The sequence below is a fragment of the Oryza sativa genome, chromosome 1, assembly GCF_034140825.1.
Source record: "Oryza sativa Japonica Group chromosome 1, ASM3414082v1".
Lineage (NCBI taxonomy): Eukaryota > Viridiplantae > Streptophyta > Magnoliopsida > Poales > Poaceae > Oryza > Oryza sativa.
This window is the reverse complement of record NC_089035.1, coordinates 36,687,808-36,711,223: the sequence shown is the minus strand read 5'-3', so window position 1 is coordinate 36,711,223 and position 23,416 is coordinate 36,687,808. Positions and strand designations below refer to the sequence as shown.

Here is a 23,416-nt window from a genome sequence, read left to right as displayed (position 1 = left end):
ACTAAACACTACCTTAACAACACCATCCTACCAACATTTGGTAGTTCCGAAGATTCCCTCATAAAAATGCTACTAAATTTTGGAAAAACATCAAACTAAACCAACGCTATCAAAATTTGGTACAAAAGCCTATAGCGATTGGTGAAGGTTATAGGAAAAAGAATATTTCGACAAAAAACAAGGGGAGTACTAATCTTCTTTGCTGCTACATGATGGCATTAAGTGAAAAGCGAGCAGACGAAAGATTTCATGTACAAGAATTTTACATTTCAAGGCTTACAGCCTCTCGAGATAACAACGAAACGCGAGCTAAAAAGCGAAATGGATAAGTGAAGCAAGCCCATAGTCATTGCCCAGGAAGGCAAACTAGGCCGGCCCATTAATTCCTCCTACGAATCGATCTGGGCTGTGACCCTAGTACCCGACGTGTATATAACAACATCCTCTCCATCGCTTAGGGTTTCTCCTCGGACGCAGCCGGCGGCTTAGGGTTTTGTAGCTGTCGCCGATCCAAGGTACGCAGCCTCCGAGCGCCGCCTCTCTCTCACACACACGAGCGCTTCCTTACTCGAGATCTCTCGCGCCCCTCTCCGCTTCGATTCTCTGTTTGTTGATCGATTTTGGTTTGTTCCGTCGCCTTCGCCGCAGGTCCGAGGAGCGAGGAGGAGATCCGCCATGGCGCCGCCGCAGCCCAAGTCGGGGCTCTTCGTCGGCATCAACAAGGGCCACGTCGTCACCAAGCGCGAGCTGCCACCTCGCCCGTCCGACCGCAAGGGGGTAATTTGTTTCCTCCCTTCTCTATCCTTGCTCATCTCGTATCGTAGCAACATGGGCATGTCATCTGTTTGATTAGATCTATATGGTACAGTTACTGTATTTGCTAGCTAATTTCGTTTCGTCGTACTAGACATCGGAGCAGCGACTGCTGTTTTTTTGTTAAATTATATATTATGTCGGCATAAAATTATATGGTTGTCTAAATTACCATTGGACATGAGTAAGTGCGTGGTGGCTTGTGCTTGCTTAATCACCTTCCTGGCAATTTGATTATAATGGACTAAGAATGGTGTGTTTAATTTATTAATTTATTTGCCTGAAATGGTGGCGTGTTAATGGCAAGTATCAGCAATGGGTTATCGTTTTCTGTACATCAAAATTGCATTTGAATGGCTTAGATGTGTATGCACACTGATGTCTTTGTGCCTCGTCTCACCTTTGGCAATTTGGAGAAAACACAACTCCAAAATTGCTAGTCCTGGAGGCATATATTTATTTGGTGAGTCTAACGTGGAAGCTTAATCACCTCATGATTTTGTTTCTAAAATATCTCACTAAATTTACCTCTGTTTTGTCTTGTTCTAAATATTTTAATGTTTTTTGTTTTTTATTATCCAGTAATGTAGATTCGGTTTCTGTGCAATGTAAACAAAAATTGAATGTTTTTTGCTTGTGCAGTTGTGTGGATCTTTGGTTTACCTTTCTGAGCAAAGCTATAAAAGCAAATAAAAATGATGTTCTGTTAAAATCTATTTTTTAACTTCCACAGCTTCAATATTTTGAAATGACAAATGAACGATGAAGTGATGCTTTGTCACCTCATGTCAAATAGAAAATTCTGAATTACCATTAGTTGATCTTGTGATCTCTTGAGCCTATGACGTGAAAAAAAAATTCACTTTACTGAGGAGAACTACAATCTCCACCATAGCTGCTTCTCGAGTCTATGACCAGAGATTTCTTTTGCTGTCTTCCTGATGAATACGGCCATACACCATAGCTGCTTCCTATTTATATTCTTTCATTAATATGTTTTCTTGTCTTATTGCAGAAAAGTACCAAGAGAGTGAATTTTGTCAGGGGCTTGATTAGGGAGGTTGTGGGATTTGCTCCATATGAGAAACGAATCACTGAGCTTCTGAAGGTTGGAAAGGACAAGCGTGCACTGAAGGTCGCTAAGAGAAAGCTCGGTACCCACAAGAGAGCAAAGAAGAAGAGAGAGGAGATGGCGGGTGTCATCAGGAAGATGAGGTGTGTGTCTTTACTACTGCATTCTGCAATTTCATTGTTGATGTTCTCTGTTTTTTAGTTGCTATTTTTTTTCCGTGCGTATTGTAGAATGGGTTCTACTCCCTCTGGTTTCATAATTTTTGACTTTTTGAACAATGACACGGTATTCAAAATATATCTTTGACCTTGTTTTTCTATTATAATATACAAAATAAATAAATGCATGTTTACTTTTATTATAGAACTTTGAAAGATGAATCCATATATGCTATTCTAATTCTTTTAAACTAAATACTTTTAAAGTTGATAGTTAAAGTTATAAAAGTTTGACTACACTCTGTCCAAAACGTCAAGAATTATGGAACCGGAGGGAGTAGCACTTTATCGGTAACATTGTTGTGAGATTTATTTGTGTAAGTACTCCCAAGTATATAAGAGGCATTCTGCAAATATTGGACTTGTCTCTAAATTAACTTGGTCCTTTTTCTGTAGCTATGTAGGGGTGCAAGTGGACAATACCACTATTTGCATAAATACCTTCTTGCTAGTTCATTTCCCACATGGTAGCACAAATTTTGGAAGAAAAAGTGAACTATAAGTGGGATAACCGGGAAAAATAAAATAATCCCGCTTGTCCGCCCAACTTGTGTCCCTATACTTCTGTTCTGTTATTTATTATAGCTTTATAATTCAAAGCAGTACAAATGATTTTCTCCGTTGTTTTGGTACCTCAGTTGTATGTAAGTTTTGTTTCATTTTTCATTTTCTGGCCAATTCTTACCTTTGACAAAGAGAATTTGCAAACTAAATCCCTTCTCTTGTTGTGCAGGTCTGCTGGTACTACTGACAAGAAGAAATAGAAGTTTCAAGTTGAAGATCTTTTTGCAATCCTTATTGTAATTCATTTATATGGACCTATAGTAAGCTCTAGATCGAGGTGCTGTATTGCCGTTGAGAACATTGCAATGCTATTGAGGAGCATTGAAATTTTGGCACATGTTTCGATACATCGGTTTTGTCACAATTTCTCAGGGTTCTATTGCCCTTGATTCTGTGGAGTTTTGTCCTTGAAACTGTTCTTGCCTATTGTGTCCTGACGTGATCGTAACGGTCTATTGGGCTGTAAGATTGGGAGCTATTTGGTTTCCAATGGCGAAATGGCCCAACGATTAACCAAAAATTTGTGGATGCTAATCCTCTGAAACACAGGATTATCCAAAATGAGATTAGGAAAATGTAAGAAATATGGTGTCATGTGCATTAGATTTGGATTATCCAAAATGGGATTGGGAAAATGCAAGAATATGGTGTCAATGTGTCATGTGCATTGGTTTACGTTGGAACCCTGGAAGATTTTAAAACAGACGTTCGCGAGGTGTGGTCTCATGCTTTTTTTTTTCTTTAAGGGTCTTGAAGGGAATATAATCGGACGACGATACTTTTTGTAGAAAATACTAAGAACAAATTTCTATATGGCCATTCAGAACACATGAACTGGCTTCCATAAATCCTACAGATATTTTAGGAATATCCAAAATAATGCTCTTGCCAAAATATCGGGCGCTGATGTTTACAAACATATTATTCTCTCTCTCATCTCATCGAGTGGTTGATGCACAATAAGCTTTGTATATTCATTGGTCCCACAAATCCTACCACCCACTTTGGTAATTGGAGGACTATAAAACTATAGAATTTATTAACTTATTTAAGGAATAGAAAAAAGCCTCCACGTTCGCTCTATGGTCTGAAAATTCTCATATTAATAAAAAAAAGTCTATATATAAATGCAATTCAAAAATATATGAAATTTGAAATTAAAAATAATGAATATAGAAAAGGAAGACTGAAGTTTATACGGGTATACAATATAACTAATGGAAATTTGGAATTAAAAAAATAAGAAAAATTAAAAGTAGAGGTTAGAGTCCATATAAAAATACAATTTAGAAATAATGAAAATTTGAAATTAAAAAATAATAAATATTGGAAGAAGAATATAGAGTCCATATAGAAATACAATTTAAAAATAATTGAAATTCGGAATTACTCCCCCCATCCATAAAAGTTAGACATATTTTACATTTGAGTTTTTCCAAATAAGTTTTGTAGTCTTTTTGCATTCAATACTTAATGAGGAGCGAAAATGCCTGTAGCCTATAGTAGTTACAAGAGTCTCAGTAGCATCTGAGGTCCTGGGTTCGACTCTCCATGGAAGCGAATTTTCTACGATTTAACAGTGTTGTGCTTTAAGTGGTAGCGAGGCGCCTGTGATGATTTCGTCAATCTTAAGGATTTGCCGGCCTAGTCTTCGAGGATGCTCATAGGGGTAGGGTTTGCGTGCGTGCGTTCATAGGTGTGAATGAGCGTGCGTTTGACTTCATCAATCTCAAGGATTTGCCGGCTTAGTCTTCGAAGATGCTCATAGGGGTAGGGTTTGCGTGCGTGCCTTCATAAGGCTGTGTGCGCGTGCGTTGTGAGTGTATGCGTTGTACTGTGTAATTATAAAAAAAAAGACTTAAATGAGGAGATAAATTAAATGTTTGATTACAATCCAAGGAGTCATCTACATACTCATTGGTTGCATGCTTGCATTCACTCCTTAATTTTGTAACATTCAAGATGATTGAGGAGATAAATTAAATGTTTGATTACTCCCTCTGGTTTTATTTTGATTGACGCTTTGGATAATGATACGCTCTACAAGATATATCTTTGACCTTATTTCTCTATTATAATATATAAAATAAATAAATGCATGTTTACTTTTATTATAGTGTTTTGAAAGACAAATCTATATATGTTTTTCTAGTTTCTTTAAACTTAATATTTTTAAAGTTATAGATGGTCAAAGTTATAAAAGTTTAACCTCAACCTTGTCCAAAACGTCAATTAATATAGAACCAGAGGGAGTACAATCCAAGGAGTCATCTAAATACTCATTAGTTGCATGCTTGCATTCACTCATTGATTTTGTAACATTCAAGATGATTCAATTTTTCCTTGGTCTTGGCGACAAAAGTAATAGGTGTAACTTTTGTGGATGGAAGGAGTATAAAAAAAGAAATATTGAAAGGTAAGTTTATAGCCTATTTAGACTTAATAGAAATTAGGAATTAAAATAATGAATATTAGAATAAGAGTATATAGTCCATATAGGAATCTAGAATTAATTAAAATTCAAAATAAAAACAATAAAATTAAAAGTTGAGTTTAGAGTAAATATAGAAATACAATTTACAAATAACTAAAATTAGAAATTATGAAAATTATTGGAACAATAGTCTAGAGTCCATAAAAATACAATTTAGAAGTAACTGTAATTCATAAATTAAAAATAAATAATATCGAATGATGAGTTTAGAGTGCATATAGAAATACAATTAGAAATAATGAAAATTCACAAATTAAAAAAAATAAGCAATATTAAAAGAAGTGTCTAGAGTTCATATAGGAGTATAATTTAGAAATAACTGAAGTTTTGAATTTAAAATAAGAAATATAGGAGTAAAACTTATAAATAATGAAAATTCATAATTAAAAAATAAAGAACATTGGAAGTGGAGTATAGAGTTTGTATAGAAATATAATTTAGAAATAACTAAAATTTGATAGCCCCCTAAACCCTATCCTGAACTTTCCATACCGGACAAATTAACCCCCTAGACCAAATTAAGATTGGTTTTGTCCAACGTGGCGCACGCGTGGCAATCCAGTCATCATACTCCACTTCCCCTCTTCCTCTCTCTCGCACATGCTGCGTGCATGGCGAGGACGGGCGGTGGGCGTGGGTGGACAGCACAGAATGCGGCGCGCACGACGACATGCAGGCATTCGGAGGGTGTCTGTTGACAGAAAACACGAGGCCTGGGAGATCTGCTTAACTCCAGTGCAGGTCCAAAGCTCGCCTTCGGGTGTGCTAGCGTGCCAGTTGATTTGATCCTGTAACCAACAAGAAGTAGAAGCAAAGAAATCGCGGTTAAATCTATAAATGATAGCCGATCGGCTAGGTGCCGATGACATATCATTTATCTTTGAGCCGATGTCATATATACATCAATCGGCAACCATTAATAAATAAGAAGGGACTAAATATACTCGATCGGCTGCATATATTACCAATATATAATCTTTATATCGATATATACTTAAATCAAGTGATTGGGATAGATCGGTCGCCATGCCGAGACAGTATAAATCACTTAGATCGAAATATATATTAATAATGAAACTATATACGTTTATAGCATATACGTTCTTTGCGGCAGACTTTTGCCCTAAGCATATCTCTAAGGAAATTACGTAAAACATCCTAATTAATAGATACAATTGCCTTCTCAGAACTCTATCCATGTGCGGCAATCATCTTGAAGCATATCGACTCAACCCGATGTTGTACACCAAGTCGTATTGCCGGAATTGGTTGTATCACGTAACCCAGTCTGATTCAGATTTAGCCGATTCTAGTCGTAGCTGATCTGGACTCCAGCCGATTCTTACTCTGTTCCCGCAACAATCCTTATCTCCAACTCCGCTTCGATCCCATCTTCACCTCCGACGCTGATATTACCAAATTCGGTTGTTAACACATGCCCCCCAAGTCCGGGATATTTGGTAATGTTCCGGATTTGCCGTGTACTGACTTCGAGCAAGTTTCGCACTTTGCTGTTTTCCGACCGTTATTGCCGTGCTTGAAATACTAACCGTCACCCTCGAGAAATCTCACACCGTGACTTCTGTTTTCACCGCTCAAGCGAAACTTTATCCTCTCTCTCTCTCCGGCGATTCCTCCGACGCAAAAGCGACTCCCGGGTGACTTCATCTCCAGCGAGACCTCCGCCTGCAGCGATGTCGTCTTCCACCAATCCATCTGATGTGCCATCGGCCGAGTATGCTGAGGTAAGTCTCCACTGGCTAGATCCCCTTTCTTAGCAGCAGATCGATTTTCTCCTATCTTATATCGCTCTCTTTCTCTCGGTTGTCTTGGATTTGTAGCATCTCTCTAACTGAATCGCGATTCCAAGCTTATCACACGAAAACTACTACTTTCTCGGCCCAGTCGGCAATCCTGATCCCACTGAGTTTATCATTGGTGAAACCAATAGGATTCCCTTCAGACTAACCAACCCAGATCTAGGTCATTGGAATAACACCTTTAAATCTTGGCCATCTCTAGAGAAAGTTCCACCCGAGAAAAGTTGGACCACATGGTTCAAACGTGTGTCAGCAAGCAAAAGGGTTCACTGGGACGAAATTGGAATCGGCCAAGCACTTGACCTCACTATAGCAAACTCGGCCAAAGATGAACCCCTGATGGCAGCTGCTTCTTACTTCTGGTCAAACACCATCAATGCCTTTTCGTTTAATCAAGGGCCGATGATCCCAACTCTCATAGATATCAGCATGATCACGGGTCTGGATGTCACCTCATCGGCCAACCCTATGAGTTTGAATACAAAGAACCAATATGACTTCAAGACCAAGAGCATAGGCGGCTGGTCAGGCTATGTAGCAGCATATATAGGCCAGGGTCCAGTTACCCCTCGAGAACATGTGGCTTTCCTATTAATGTGGTTAGAAAAGTTTCTCTTTTGTGGGTCTAGCTGCGGTCCTACAACCAATTGGCAGTTCGTAGCCGAAGCCTTGGAGACAAAAAGACAATTTCCTTTAGGCAAAATCCTCCTCGGCTACTTGTACCAAATGCTAAATAATGCATCGGCTAAGCTAATTGTCGGCTCAGTAGTCGGAGCGGGTGGACCATGGTGGCTGCTGCAATCCTGGCTAAACTTGGTAGTCATGAGGTTCGTCGATCGGCCATCTGTAACAGAAACTGAATTCCCAAGATTAGAGCCGACTGTTAACGATGACGGAGAGGAACTCACTCATCGGAGATGCACATCATATGGAGAGTACGCCTCTACCCCAACTGATGCAGGAGCAAAGCTATCGGCCGAGCTGCTCAAAGATTGGTTTTGTAGCTTTTATGAGGGGTTCCAAAAGGATGCTCGAGTTTGGTTTCTCTATGGAGACTCAACACTTCTAGAAAATCCATGGGACTTCAAATTCGAAGACATCAACAATGACAGATATCAGAAGCCCAGAGAAATCTTCTTATCTGCAATCACCCCATGCATCCTTCCAGTCGGCATTCATCAAGGGAGAACCATCCAAGTTTCCTACGAGTTTTATCATCCAATGAGTTCTGCCAGACAATTTGGAATGGGCCAACTCCCAATTGGCTTATTCTTTGCCGATAAGATCCAATGCCGAGGAGAAATCTCATCATCTTTAATGATGGATCGGCTGCTCAATCTCCAAGGACCTCCTCTAGGCAGCATTGACACCATAAAGCTGGCAACCTTTAGGAGCAAATTATTTGACAGATGGTGGGGTGAATGGAAGCTACACTTATTCCATCAATCGGCTTCCAAGTATATGATAGATCTCTTTCCAGATATTGTCCCTCAAGTAAGTCCTAACTCACTTGATTTTATTTGAATAACTACTTGGTTGATTAGCCCTTAGCTAACTTTCCTCCTGATTTACAGACAACAGAATCTTCTCCCCATCACCAAAGCAACAGCGGCAGGGATATCGAGTATGCCCCAGGACTGATCCCCAACGGAGGTGGGCCATCTCCCCCCGTCATCGGCTATAATGCCCCCAAGTCTTCAGCTCTTCTCCAAGGGCTTATCAGAGAACCAGCTGATGCCCGCAAGAAAAGAAAGACCAGATCATCGGCTATAAATATTTCAGCCCCAGCTCCAAAGAAGAAGACTAAGACAAAGAAGACCACACCAGCTGATGATCTATCTGCTCTAGATCCATCCATTGAACAAGCTCTGGATGAAGAAATTATTGAAGATGACATTGACGAGGCCGCAGCCGAAGTAAGCGATACAGAACGAACACCATCGGCTTCACCCAAACAAACCCCTCCAACTCCTTCTGCTCCAGTCCACTTTTCAAGAGTAAATAGCTCCCTTTAATCCCTTTTATAATCATTGTATCTTATGACCGATTACTTAAAGATTTAATAATTGCAGAAAAAGAAGACTGCTGTGAAAAAGAAATTGGCTGCGACAACATCTAAACCAGCTCCACCAGTAAGATAACCTCAATTTTCCATTAATTAACTCTCAGCCGATTTTGCCTAACACTTGTTTCTTTTTAAGCCTCCTCCTCCTCCTTCTCCTTCTGTACAGCAATCAACAAGTGACCAGACTCCATCAGCTGTAGGAAGTCACCATATAGAAGAAGAAATTCAACCAACTGTTCCTACTATCCCAGTAGGTTTTCTTTTGACAAAAAACATTCAGATCGGCTATGCCTATTTGACCCCTAACTCTCTTTAAATCGTCGCTGCAGGTCTTAGCCGATCTTTTTTCTTTTGACATCAAAGATTATCTTGATGAAGGAGAAGAAGACACCATAAGCAAAGCCTTAGCCCCTTTATCCGATGACGTGAAGAAAACTCTGGAAAATATTTCTCATCGGCTAGAGGCATCATCACTAGATAGCTTGGTAGTTGATTGCGCCTCAATTAGGACTCAGCTACATGAAATTCAAGCTCTGATCCCAGATGAGTTAGTCGATATCCTTACTCCAGCCGTTTATCTTGAGCAACATCAATTCAAATTGGAGAAAGCCAAGTTAAGACTGACCGAACGGCGAGAACGTAAAGACATTGAAGCTACAATCCAAGCTAATCGGCAACTTGTGCATGAGGAAAAAATCCAAACTTGATCAGCTTTCAGAAGGTCCGATCAAATCCAACATTGATCGGCTCGAGGCTCGCAAGATTGAGCTCCTGGCACAACTTCAGGAATGCAATGCCGAATTAGATCTGGAGCACAAGAAACTAGCCGATCTCCCGCGGTCTGTCGAAGAACAAAAAGCAAGACTTAAATCGGCTATCAAGAATGTTGCTGATCTGACTAAGTCTTTGAAGATCATTCCTGGAACTGATGCTCAAGGTGCCCAAGCTATTGAGGAAGTTGAACAAATTAGGCAAAAAGCTATTTCGGCTATCCAGCAATACTTGTCTCAATAACTTTTATGTAATAGGACTTAGAAATCTTTGTAATCGGCTAAGATGCTCTAGTACTTTACTGTCTTGACAATCCTTTGTGCCGATTAATATGACTTCGAAATTTGCTCAAAAAAATTTCATTTTGATACATATGTGCCCCCTAATTTTACAATGTCAAAAGCATTGATAAAATTATAGAAACCACAATCGATTATACCATGAAAAAACAACTAAGGGCGATATAACCATATCGGCCATTGTACATCGGCAAACCACAACCGATTACACCAGGAAAAAAAAACAACTAAGGGTGATATAACCATATCGGCCATCTCAAGGCGATGGAAACACATCGGCTGTCATGCATCGGCAATACTAGCCGATTATGCGTTAACCCAAACACTTGGGTAATATTTCTTCAAATACTTGCCATTGAGCGCTCGCTCATAGACTTCACCATCAAGCCCTTGCAACATATACGCTCCTTTAGATACAACCTTATAATTTGAAACGGTCCTTCCCAATTCGGCGACCACTTGTCAAATTTACCATCACGAGTACCAATCGGCAAAATCAACTTCCATACAAGTTCTCCTTCCGAAAAATCTTTAGGTACCACTTTCTTATTACAGTGCCGAGCAACACGTTCCTTATCCTTGGTAACCTTTGCAAGGGCACGCAATCGTGACTGAACCAGATCCTCCCTCTCATCGGCCATAAGGTTGTAATACTCATCGGCCGTTAAATCGTTTTGTAATTCTGTTCTTCGAGAGCTGATTCTAACCTCCCATGGCAAAACAGCCTCATGTCCATAAACAATTTTGTAAGGAGGGACTTGGATCGATCCATGACAAGCCATACTATAAGACCACAACGCTTCGGCCAACCGAGTGTGCCATTGCCGCGGATAATCAGAAATTTTCCGCTTAATCAATTTGATCAAACTTTTATTAGATGCCTCGGCTTGCCCGTTAGCTTGTGCATAATAAGGTGAAGAATTCAACAACTTGATACCCATGCTATCGGCAAACTGAACAAACTCATCAGACACGAAGATTGAACCCTGATCAGTAGTAATAGTTTGAGGAATACCAAATCGGTAGATTATATATTCCTGAACGAATTGAATGGCATCCCCAGAATCAACTTTCTTCAAAGGAATCGCCTCCACCCACTTGGTGAAATAATCAGTTACCACCAATATAAACTTATGTCCTTTACTCGATGGTGGGTTTATCATACCGATCATATCAATGCCCCATCCTCTAAACGGCCATGGCTTAATAATAGGATTCATAGCCGACGCCGGTGCTTGCTGAATTGCTCCAAACTTCTGACAATCTTGACACCCCTTATAATATCTGAAACAATCTTCCAGCATTGTCGGCCAAAAGTACCCTGCGCGCCGAAGCAACCACTTCATCTTATGAGCCGATTGATGAGTACCACAAATTCCTTCATGAACTTCGCCGATTGCAACCTTAGCCTAATCAGCACTCAAGCACTTAAGTAATACTCCATCAATCGTTCGGTAATAAAGTTCATCATCCAACAGAGTATACTTTAATGCCTTATATCTTAATTTCCTAGAAGCTGATTGAGACGGATTACTCAAATATCGATGTACATCATACCTCCAATCATCAGCTATCATTGCTGCAATTTCAACTTTAACATCTTTGATCATCGGCTTATATCCCGATGCCCCTTGAGCTAAATCATTAGCTTCAATATTTTGCTCTCGAGAAACATGCTTTAAAGTAACCAGCCGAAACTCTTTCATTAGTTCTTGGCACTTCTCATTATAAACCATCAATGTATCATTCTTGCATTCATATTCTCCTGCCAATTGACTGATTACTAACAGAGAATCCCCCATGATTTCAATGGTATCGGCTTCAACTTCCTTGAGTAGTTGCAACCCTTTGAGCACTGCCTCATACTCAGCTTGATTATTAGTCGCATATGGTTTAATAGTATAAGCAAACTCGAAACATGCCCCCCTAGGGGAGATTATGACTAAGCCGATACCACAGCCATGAGTACACACCGATCCATCAAAGAATAAAGTCCACGGTACTATTTCAACCGAGCCGATTGAATCATCACGATGTTCCACAATAAAATCGGCTATAGATTGTCCCTTAATCGCCTTCGGTGACTCATACCGAAGATCAAACTCGGTTAAGGAAAATATCCACTTTTCAACCATTCCTTTCAATATTGGAGCCGATAGCATGTATTTGACTACGTCGGCTTTACATATAACAGTACACTCGTTAGATAGTAGATAATGCCTCAACCTTGTACACGAAAAATACAGACACAAGCATAACTTCTCCATAGGGGAGTACCGAGTTTCAGCATCCAAGAGCCGACGACTAAGATAAAATACGACTCGTTCCTTTCCTTCCAACTCCTGAATCAAAACTGAGCCGATTGACTTCTCACCGGCCGATAAATATAACCTAAACGGTATTCCTTTCTGTGGAGGAATCAAAACAGGAGGAGAGCTAAGATACTCCTTAATATCATCCAAAGCCTTTTGCTGCTCTGCCTCCCAAGTAAATTACTGATCAGCTTTCAATCTCAACAATGGTATAAAAGGTTCTAATCTTCCAGACAAATTAGAAATAAACCTCCTAACAAAATTTATCTTGCCGATCATCTCCTGTAATTCTGTCTTATTCTCCGGAGGCTGAATCTTCTTAATCGCATTAACACTCCTTTGAGTTACCTCAATCCCCCTTTCATGCACAAGAAATCCCAAAAACTGGCCAGCCGATACACCAAAAGCACATTTTGTCGGATTCATCTTTAGGTCATATTTTCTAGTTCTCTCGAAAACCTTCCTCAAATCGGCTATATGGTCCCCTATTTCTTTAGACTTAACAACCACATCATCGATGTAGACTTCAACCAACTAGCCGATTAGATCATGATATATGTAATTCATGGCTCTTTGATATGTAGCTCCAGCACTCTTCAAGCCGAAAGTCATGACAACCCATTCAAATAAGCCGATTGCACCAGGACACTCAAAAGCTGTCTTATGAATGTCTTCTTCAGCCATAAAGATTTGATTGTATCCCGCGTTCCCATCCATAAAACTCAAAATTTTGTTCCCTGATGCAGCATCAACCAGCTGATCGGCTACTGGCATTGGATATTCATCCTTCGGTGTAGCTTTATTCAGATCTCGGAAATCAATGCACACCCTGACCTTGCCATTCTTCTTGATAACTGGAACTATGCTAGAAACCCATTCAGCGTATCGGCAAGGACGAATAAAATCAGCATCATACAATCGTTTAATCTCAGCTTTGACAGGTTCAAGCATATCGGCTTTACATCTCCTCGGAGGTTGCTGGTGTGGCCTAACCCCTGGTTTGATAGGTAACCGATGTTCAACAATCGATCGGCTGAGTCCAGGCATCTCATAATACTCCCAAGCGAAGCAATCTCTAAACTCTTTTAAGAGTTCTATCAGCTTGGTTCTAAACTCCGGAGATAAGTTCTTACTAATAAATGTCGGCCTTGGCCGATCGCCTGGACCTATGTCTATTTCTTCCAAATCATCGGCCGACATGAAACCTTGACCTTGCTTGTCATCGAGATCATCTACTGTATCCTTAGGGTAGACGACTGAACCCCCCACGACGCCCTCAAAATAATAGCTTGGGTTCTCCATCTTCAATTGGTTGTATATCAGAATCGGATACTTTTAGAAAATCTCTATCCCAGACTTTTCCAGATAAACAATCAAGGCTATCCATCTCCCAAAGAGCTAAATCAGCACTGGCAACATTAACTGACCTGTCGACTGGCACGATCTCTATCTTGTCGCCTTGCCATTGAATCAAACATTGATGCATAGTTGAAGGAATGCAACAATTATGATGAATCCAATCCCTTCCAAGCAACAAGCTGTAAGAACCCTTCCCATCGATGACAAAAAACGTAGTAGGAATAGTTTTACTGCCGACTGTCAGCTCCACATTCAGAACACCTTTGGTTTCCGATGGATTACCACTGAAGTCTTTGAGCACCATGTTTGTCTTGATGAGATCCTCGGCATTTCTACCCAACTTCCTGAACGTAGCATAAGGCATCAAATTTACCGTAGCCCCACCATCAACCATCATTTTAGACATTGGCCTCCCATTGACGTAGCCATTTATATACAACGGTTTAAGATGCCGATTCTCTGTCCCCTCGGGTTTCTCAAACACTGCCTGTTCTGGTGATAGAACCAACTTAGCCGATTCCTCTTCCACCTCGTCGACATCGGCTTGATCAATCCCGAAATCGGCTGGCAAGGTAAAGACCATGTTAATCAGTGCCGTCACAACACTCTTCCCTTTTGCCAACCTCTTTGCCTCATCGGCTGCAACATCATCGGCTACATGAACCTGATTCTTAACACGCCACTCCTGCCTTGGCTTTGCTTTCCTCAGCCGATGATTAATTTCTTGTTCAACCTCCTGAAGGCGTTCTCTGTTCCTCAATCTTTGAACCCTTCTCTTCTGATTCTTTGTGAAAGTACCAGAAGGACACCATTGATTCTTCCTGACCACACTGTCTTCTTAGCCATGATCTTGATTCACAGGACCCAATCTTTGATGAATAGAAACTCTTGTCTGCCTCAGCCGATTACCCCTATTATATGATCGGCTTGAGCTCTCGACAATATCACTGCACCCAGGGCAGTTTTCAATAGATGGCAACCTCATACCTTCATTCCAGCAGAATCTAAAGAACTCACAACCCCAATGAGGATCAAAACCATCATCGTATTCTTCATAATGCTTCTCCTGCTGCTTGTCATACTTCCTCTAATATTTGTTGATAATCTTAGCCGAATTCACCTGAAAACCCCTTGCGCGGGCCCTATCGGTTGTTTGGCTAGCTGTATGCACCATATTAACAGGAAAAGGATTACCATCGACCTTCATCGGCTTTTTGGAATCATCAAACCTAATCTTGCCCCCCTCAATGGCCACCTGAATCTGTTGTCTAAAAACCTTGCAATCATTAGTAGAATGAGACCTAGAATTATGCCATTTGCAATACCTCTTTTTGCCTAACTCCTCAGCCGATGGGATTGTATGACCAGCAGGAAGTTGAATTTGCTTTTCTCGGAGTAGCAGATCGAAGATCTTGTCAGCTTTAGTAATATCAAAATTATACTTCTCCTCTTTTCCAGAACATTTCACCCATTGGCATGGTACGACCTTTTTACTCCTTACCCATTCGGCTGCAGCTATTTCAGGATCATCCTCATCATCCATACATGTACGGACAAACATGATTAACTCTCTTAGAGCTCTTCCTAACTTCCGCAGACCTATGCTCATGCAGGGTTACTTTCTGTATCAGATGTGACAAGCTATCAAAGTCTTCAGATGAGAACTTCTCCCTAATTGGAGCAATCATACCGTGAAAGGCCAAATCGGCTAACTGGGCATCAGTTAAACTCAAGCTGAAGCATTTGTTCCTCATCTCCCTGAATCTCTGAATATACTCGTGCACAGGTTCATCATGCCGCTGCTTAATCGTCGTCAAGTCAGATAACTTCATCTCATGAACCCCACTGTAGAAATAGTTGTGGAATTGCTTCTCCAAATCGGCCCAACTGTTGATCGAACCATATGGCAAGGAGGAAAACCAAGTAAAAGCCGATCTAGACAGAGATAACCGGAATAACCTAACTTTCAGAGCGTCTACCGCCGATGCTTCACCACATTGAGCTAGGAATCGGCTAATGTGCTCATAAGTCGACACATCATCTTGTCCTGAAAATTTGGAGAAGTCCAGAACTTTGAACCGATTGGGAAGAGGAACTCTTTCAAACCACTCAGGGTAAGGCTGCCGATACAAGCTTCCGATCTCTTTTGGTTTAAGCCCAAACTGTTCCCTCATTACGTCAGCAATTACATCGGCCCACGGTCGTTGCTGAGTTGCGCCTTGTGACTGTTGCTGCATGGGCTCGAACTGACCATATTGCGATGCAAACTGAGGTTGAGCCAATCCCCCTGGCCGATATTGGGCTTGTGGGGAAGGAGGTTGATATTGATAATTTAGGTTACCCCCTTGGTAATTGTGAGGGTCCGGCTGGATATTGCACAGCAAGTGCTCAGGAACAACCTGAGGCATTACTATGCCATCCGGCTGTACGTGGTGAACCAAATGTTCTGGGACAACTTGGTTTAAAAGTTGTTGTACAGGCTGACCACCAGGCGTTGCAAACCCGGCCGATGCGCTCACTAAACCTTGGTGCTGGATCGGCTAGACGATCTGCTGTCTCAACGGCGTTTGCTAAATCGGCTGCAGAGACTGCTGCCTTGGTGGTGTTTGCTGAACTGGTTGTATGACCTGTTGCTGGATTGGTTGTGCTGGTTGCATGACCTGTTGCTGGATTGGTTGCACAACCTGCTGAATTTGGGGTGTCTGCTGAATCGGCTGTTGCTGAATCGGCTGCTACTGTATTAGATCAACCGCATGTTGAGGCGGCAAAAACATAGCAGCAACCTGATCTTGGGTTGGCCGATTCGCAACCTGCCCACTATGCTATGGATGCTCTCTCATTAACAGCTGAGGATTCATTGGCTGGCCTGGCGCCATAGCTGATGTAGCAGGTAGGGGAGTTGTTGCCGGTGCCGTCGGCTGAGTTGTGGGTGTAACGGAGGGAACTGCCTGAGTAGATGACTGAACGTCGGTAATCAAAGACCGATAATTTGGAAAAACACCTCCTTGCAAATAGATCGGGCCTGCAGCCTGATGTTCAGCTATTGAACCATCGGCTATTGACTTCATCATGTTTGACAGGGTATTGACTATCACCCCAGACTGATTGATCAAAGCATGATGTACAGCGTAATCAACCTGATCTTGGAAGTTATTGAAAAAGTCCTGTGCCACGTCACTATTAAGATTTCCTCCCTGCAGCCCCTGAGCACCGTCACCTTGAACTCCATGCACCCCGTCACCTTGTCCTCCATGGACCCCTTGAGAATTGTTGCCTTGATTTCCTAGAGAGCCATCGGCAGCACCTTTGATACTCGGCTGAGCGGAGCCGTCTAGAGCTTGTTTCCCATCTCCATCCTTAGAAGAACTGGTTCCAGGATCATCAGCAACAACTTTTATTTTGTACTTCTGAACAAGTGTCCCCTTGCGGGTCTGCATGAATGAGTTCAAGAACTGATCCCGTGCTTGCCGCAACATTGCTTCAAACTCTTTCTTCTGCTCAGGTGTGAATTTTTCTGGATCGATCGGCACGACGTTTCCTTCATTGACGTCAGTCAATCCCAACTTCAGCATCTTTTCCTTAACAGAGCCTGGGCTAGATGGTGGTGGTGGTGGTTTTTCGGCCATGAGGGAGGATTGTTGGCTGACTTCTTAGTTGTCCCACCAGGCGTGCCAAAAGCGTGTTGACAGAAAACACGAGGCCTGGGAGATCTGCTTAACTCCAGTGCAGGTCCAAAGCTCGCCTTCGGGTGTGCTAGCATGCCAGTTGATTTGATCCTGTAACCAACAAGAAGTAGAAGCAAAGAAATCGCGGTTAAATCTAAAAATGATAGCCGATCGGCTAGTGCCGATGACATATCATTTATCTTTGAGCCGATGTCATATATGCATCGATCGGCAGCCATTAATAAATAAGAAGGGACTAAATATACTCGATCGGTTGCAGATATTACTAATATATAATCTTTATATCGATATATACTTAAATCAAGTGATTGGGATAGATCGGTCGCCATGCCGAGACAGTATAAATCACTTAGATCAAAATATATATTAATAATGAGACTATATACGTTCATAGCATAGCCGATCAGATAGATCTAGCATGTATCGGCTAATACTCCGATACCACTTTATATTAAGATATTAAAGCAAGTAGAATATACTAAACAACAGCCTAATATACTTAAATGCAGGAAGATCTTAACGTAAAGGGCAGATTTAACATGTCAATCAAGCATATAAGATAAAAAGTAGTTAAATCAGGTAAGATCGGCTGAAACTCCGATGCTACCCTAATCAGCAACCGAGAAGCAGGCTAGAGATTGAGATTCTAATCACGACTCATAAGATCAAACTTAACTGATGTAGGTATAAGTATGAAAAGAAGGACAATATCTAGACAATCAAGCCGTTAGATGTGTCATAGAGTGGTAGATATCCTATATAATCTAAGTCAACATCGGTATTTAACTTAATCGGCTGCCTTCTATTGACGGACGTTAGCCGATTGTAGGTTAGATATCAATATTGCCAGGGATTATGTAGGATATATGATAACTCGACGAATTACATAAACAAGATTAGAGTGTCATAAAGATGGAAGCACTAATCCCGAGAACGCAAGTCGTCATAACAAGTTTTACCTCTTGTTGAAGATCGAAACCGATGCAGCTCAACCCGAAAGCAAGAACTCGTCGAAATAACACTAAAGCAAAAAAGGGTGGCGATGCGCCGAGATTGTATTGAACGTGTGTTCTTAAAGTTACATAGGGCTCGGGGTCTATTTATACCCAAGAATTACAAGATATGTCCATACCAGACGCGACTATTATCTCTAACAAACTCTAAGATACCATAAGTCTTTACGGCAGACTTTTGCCCTAAGCATATCTCTAAGGAAATTACGTAAAACATCCTAATTAATAGATATAATTGCCTTCTCAGGACTCTATCCATGTGCGGAAATCATCTTGAAGCATATCGACTCAACCCGATGTTGTACACCAAGTCGTATTGCCGGAATCGGTTGTATCACCTAACCCAGTCTGATTCAGATTTAGCCGATTCTAGTCGTAGCCGATCTGGACTCCAGCCGATTCTTACTTTGTTCCCGCAACAATCCTTATCTCCGACTCCGCTTCGATCCCATCTTCACCTCCGACGCTGATATTACCAAATTCTGTTGTTAACAGTGTCGAGCTCGGGGCCCTTGAGCGTGGCGAAGTAGCTGTCCTAAGAGCAAGGTCAATAGTGTTATTGTACCTGCTCTAACGGTGTTGGGAACTCAAGAGATGACGGAAGGATCCCAGAATGGAGGGACTGAATCTACTTTGAGACAACTAGATCTAGCCGCCGTCCCCTGGTCATCCCATCGTGGATCACGCCGTCACTACATGCCCGTGTTAAGCTCAACCCCCACATCCTCCTTGCCCACATTGTTCCCAATATAGCTTATGGGTCTGTTAGGGGAGTTTCTGACAACTGCAGTTTCTTCTATAATCTCTAGCTGCGAGCTCCTCCATACAGTTCAGTTTTTCATTTAGATTATGAGAATCTACAGTTGTAGAATCCAGAAATGAGTTTCTCAATTTCTCTAGATTCTCACTTGCTACTTTTCAGAATAAGCTCTCCCAAACAGACCCTATTTGTCCCATACAGCACCTCCACGATGGCTCCTTCGTATTCGAGGCCTTGAGGGTTAATCGCCAAATAGGGTCGTCGGTGAAGCCATTGTGGACATGGCGAGAGGTCACACGAAGGTGGGAGAGGATGGACGGTACACCGGTTCAAGTGTTTCAAAATAAAGAATTTTCACTAGGGATGGCAATCGGGCGCGACGGGCACGGGTAGTTCCTACCCATACCCATGCCCGTGAGATTATTTGTGCCCGTGGGTATACCCATTACTATAAGTTCAAGTGCCTTAATTCTGTTTCGGTGATTAATGACAAATTTAATTATATGAGACTAACATTTTTATGAGCCTTTCTTTGACTAGTCTCATTTGGATATGAAAGTAAAAATGATGAGAGGTATGTATTAAACTTCACACATTCTAACTTGGTCTCTCTTGTGGATCCAAAATATAGTGTGAGCTTCCTATTTGATCTTTATTGATTATGTGCATATGCGTTCCTTCATATCCATATGTATGCACATCTTGAGGGGGAGCTTATTCTATATTTTGTTTATTATAAGATTTCTTTCTTGATTTGAAATCATTTTTCATCTCATCTCTCTATATTGTTTATATCGGGTTATTATCCATCACCAAAGAGAGAAAAGATTGAAAGATCTTGGATTAAACAATTTGTGTAATTGTTACTTTGGTGATAGATGATAAACCGATGTTTATGGGATTAACCTCTCTTTTGCATAAGTTGTCTACTAGGTTATTTCCCGATAATGAGATGTGGAAGACATGCATTCTTTTGTGATGGACCTTAATCATGACAAGGATGAAATGCATGGAGATAAAATGATATGTACCACTTCTTATCTCCTACTTTTTGATAGGTTCATATATATGATTTCCATGTTATTGATATATAAGTGTGAGACTAATGTTTACTCGAATGTTATCTTATTTAGTCTCATTTACATTGAGAACATGGAGATCATGAAGGTATATGTTTTATGTTAGTCTACATCATTACTACATATGCCTTCTCTATATGTATAGGATAAACCCCCATTGGTCATTCTCTAATTATGCATACACTTGCATCTCTTGTATATTTATTTGTATGCATATATTTAGGGGGAGCAAATCCTATACATTTATTGTGCATGTTCTAGATCCATGTTGTTCACCTATTATTTATATCGGATCTTTGCACTTGAGCTTGCATACGAGTATATGACACTTGTGATGTTAATGAATACTCAACAAACATATCTATATCTTTCATATGCAACCGGTTGGTCATCAAGTGAAGGATGACAACCGATTTGTTGAGACTAATGTTCTCCTTTGAGGTGTGAAAAGGAATAGGTCCCATTATGATGAGGCTAATGAATGACACCATGGGTTAGTGGTCACCAAGCCAAGGACATCGTCATGTTGGCAAGAATGAAGTCAAGCTTGTAATGAGAATAAAGTCTTGACAAAGGATGGACAAGACCTCGGCATAAACATGGTTCAACCGGATGGTCACAAGTGTTGATCTCGGCTCAAGCTTGACCCCAAGATGGATGGCGCAAGGCAAAGGTATAATGTAGCTAAGAATGTTTTCTTAGTCTTTTCCCGGTCTTGGTGTTTGGTGTAGACTGGATTTGCTAGATAGGCGCCGTACTATCAAGAGGGGTCTATGAAGCGAGCTTGTGGATGATCTTATGCCATATTAGTTCATATGCATGTAGGTGCATTTTGTGGGCTTGTCTAACCAAGTGTGATGAGTTTTCTCAAGTCCTAAACCAAGAGAGAAGTGGGCATGTCCAATAGGAGTGAGTGACATCTTGTGGGTATGTCCGGTGGATATCCTTTGGAGTGTGAGCCCTTTATCCTTGACTTAAGTTGTGTTTCTTGGATGGATTTTTCATGGGTTGGATGGCCCTTTGAATAAGCTTTCCATAGAGTCCAAGAACGCCAAATTCCGATACCCGAGTCAAGAGATATCACCGTTTTACTAACAGTCGGTTGAGCTGAAAAGTGACCTACGGTCTGACCGTGGGCCTTAGGCCGGTCTGACCGGGTCTGTTAGCCGGTCTGACCGGCGTGGTAAGGCCAGTCTGACCGGCCCCACTAGTCTATTGCACTGGTCTGGTTTTTGGTGGCGATACAGAGCCGCCAGAGCCGCAACTGGTCAGACCGAGCCGACGGCGGTCTGACCGGCCCCTACACTGCGGTCAGACCGGCCAGGTTGAGTGGGCTCAATGATTGCCCTGTAACGGCTAGTTTTCTAGCCGTTACAAAGTAGTCCGGTCTGACCGGCCTCATAACGGCGGTCTGACCGGCAGAGCACAAAGTTGGGGATTTCGGTTCCAACGGCTAGTTTTGGTGGTTGGGGGTATATATACCCACTCCCCAGCAACAAGGGTAAGGTTTTGGCACTCCATTGCATTATCTTGAACCCTTGCAAGAGCTCTCACACCCTTGTGCACTTAGTTTATCTAGTGAGGTGTTAGAGAGTGAGTTAAGCCAATCCAAGTGCATTGCTTCATTGTTATAGCTAGTGTGGCACTTGATCATCCTCGGCAAGCATCCTAGACTTGTTACTCTTGGAGGTTGCCGCCTCCTAGACAGCTTGTGGAGGTGTTGCCCGGTGACCTCTCCGAGGAGATTGTGGAGGAGGCCCGGCACCGTTTGTGAGTGGTTTGGAGTTCACCACCTTCGGAGTGAAGGAAGAACTACCCCAAGTGATCGAGGCTTGGGTAGTCCTCTCCGTGGGCCGGCTCCCGCCTTGCCCACCCCTTGACGAAGGGGGCGTGCGGTGGCTTCGTGGTTGAGCGGTGGAGTTGGGCTCGCCTCAACGGGGATTAGGAAACCGGCGAGTTTCCGAACCTCGGTGAAAAATTCCTTGTCTCTTGTCTCATTTATTTGTTGCATTTACATTTGTGCTATTTACATTCATAGAGACATATTTGAGCCCATATCACTTAGGTTTGCAAAACTTAACTTAGTTGCTTAGTTAACCTTGCACCTCACCTTGCCTAGCAACTTAGGTTAGTTTTGTTTAAGTGCCATTAAGTTTTAAAACCGCCTATTCACCCCCCTCTAGTCGGCCTCCTTGATCCTACAATTACTACATGACGGGTAAGGATGGTTGCCCATTGCCCGCGGGCGTCTTATGCCCGCGGGCGTGCCCGTTTACCCGCCACAACAAAAGCAGTGGAACAAAAAGTCTACAAGCTTCTAAGTTCGAATTGAACTTAAAACATCAAATATTCTCCGCCTCGGTGTCGTCTCTCTTCTAGCGGCGATAGAGTAAAGGGAGAGAAATAATAAGGGAAATAAAAGGGAAACCGTAGAAAATAAAAACGTGGCTTATGTATTCTAGTGGATTTTGCTCCTAGCCTACATGTAAGTTAGATTTTGCGGGTAAATGGGCAAAGCGGGCATGGGTAGTGATTACCCATTCCCATGCCAATTTACCCATCGGGCATAGCTTTTGACCCAATAAGATACCCATGGGTATAAAATGGAGAACAAACCCAACCCTAATAGGGTTTTTACCCATGGATAAACGGGCAAACGGGCACAATTGTCATCCCTAATTTTCACCTCTAGAATCCTTGAGCATTAGGGATGCAAGTGGGGCGGGCAAGCGCGCTTTTTTTCCCGCTTATCTCACTTTTAGTTAATTTTTTCTTCTAAATTTTAAACTATCATACGAAAAATATACTAACAAGCGAGTTTTTATACGGGTAGTGGATTACCCACTTGCATCCCTGTTGAGCATGCATACCAACAACATGCACACATTTGCACTGGCCTGTTTTTTTCTGATCGATCCTCTATGCACTATTTCACGGTGCTAATCAACCAAGGAAAAAATATATGTTGGGCCCAGAAAACTTCGTTGTACTCATGCTTCTCGTGCCCGTTATTATTTTTATCCGTTCAGAATGTCTGTTCCAGCAGCTGCTCAACAGCTCTCAAGTGTTGTCTTTTTTTTTTTTTTTGACA

General features: G+C 41.7%; 1 protein-coding gene across 1 annotated transcript; it reads left to right on the top strand.

Moving 5' to 3' along the window:
* The first annotated feature begins 469 nt into the window (after positions 1 to 469).
* Positions 470 to 3,059, top strand: LOC4327391 (large ribosomal subunit protein eL36x). Its single transcript, XM_015769703.3, has 4 exons — positions 470 to 515; positions 649 to 777; positions 1,829 to 2,028; positions 2,837 to 3,059. The coding sequence occupies exons 2-4, from the start codon at positions 676 to 678 to the stop codon at positions 2,865 to 2,867; spliced, it is 333 nt and encodes a 110-aa protein (XP_015625189.1). The 5' UTR covers positions 470 to 515; positions 649 to 675; the 3' UTR covers positions 2,868 to 3,059.
* The last annotated feature ends 20,357 nt before the right edge of the window (positions 3,060 to 23,416 follow it).

What these genes read in the sequence shown, in the direction of transcription:
- LOC4327391 (XM_015769703.3), top strand. Translation starts at nt 676, where the DNA reads ATGGCGCCGCCGCAGCCCAAGTCGGGGCTCTTCGTCGGCATCAACAAG. An exon ending in GCCCGTCCGACCGCAAGGGG is followed by an intron (nt 778 to 1,828) that starts GTAATTTGTTTC and finishes GTCTTATTGCAG; the next exon opens with AAAAGTACCAAGAGAGTGAA. An exon ending in GGTGTCATCAGGAAGATGAG is followed by an intron (nt 2,029 to 2,836) that starts GTGTGTGTCTTT and finishes CTTGTTGTGCAG; the next exon opens with GTCTGCTGGTACTACTGACA.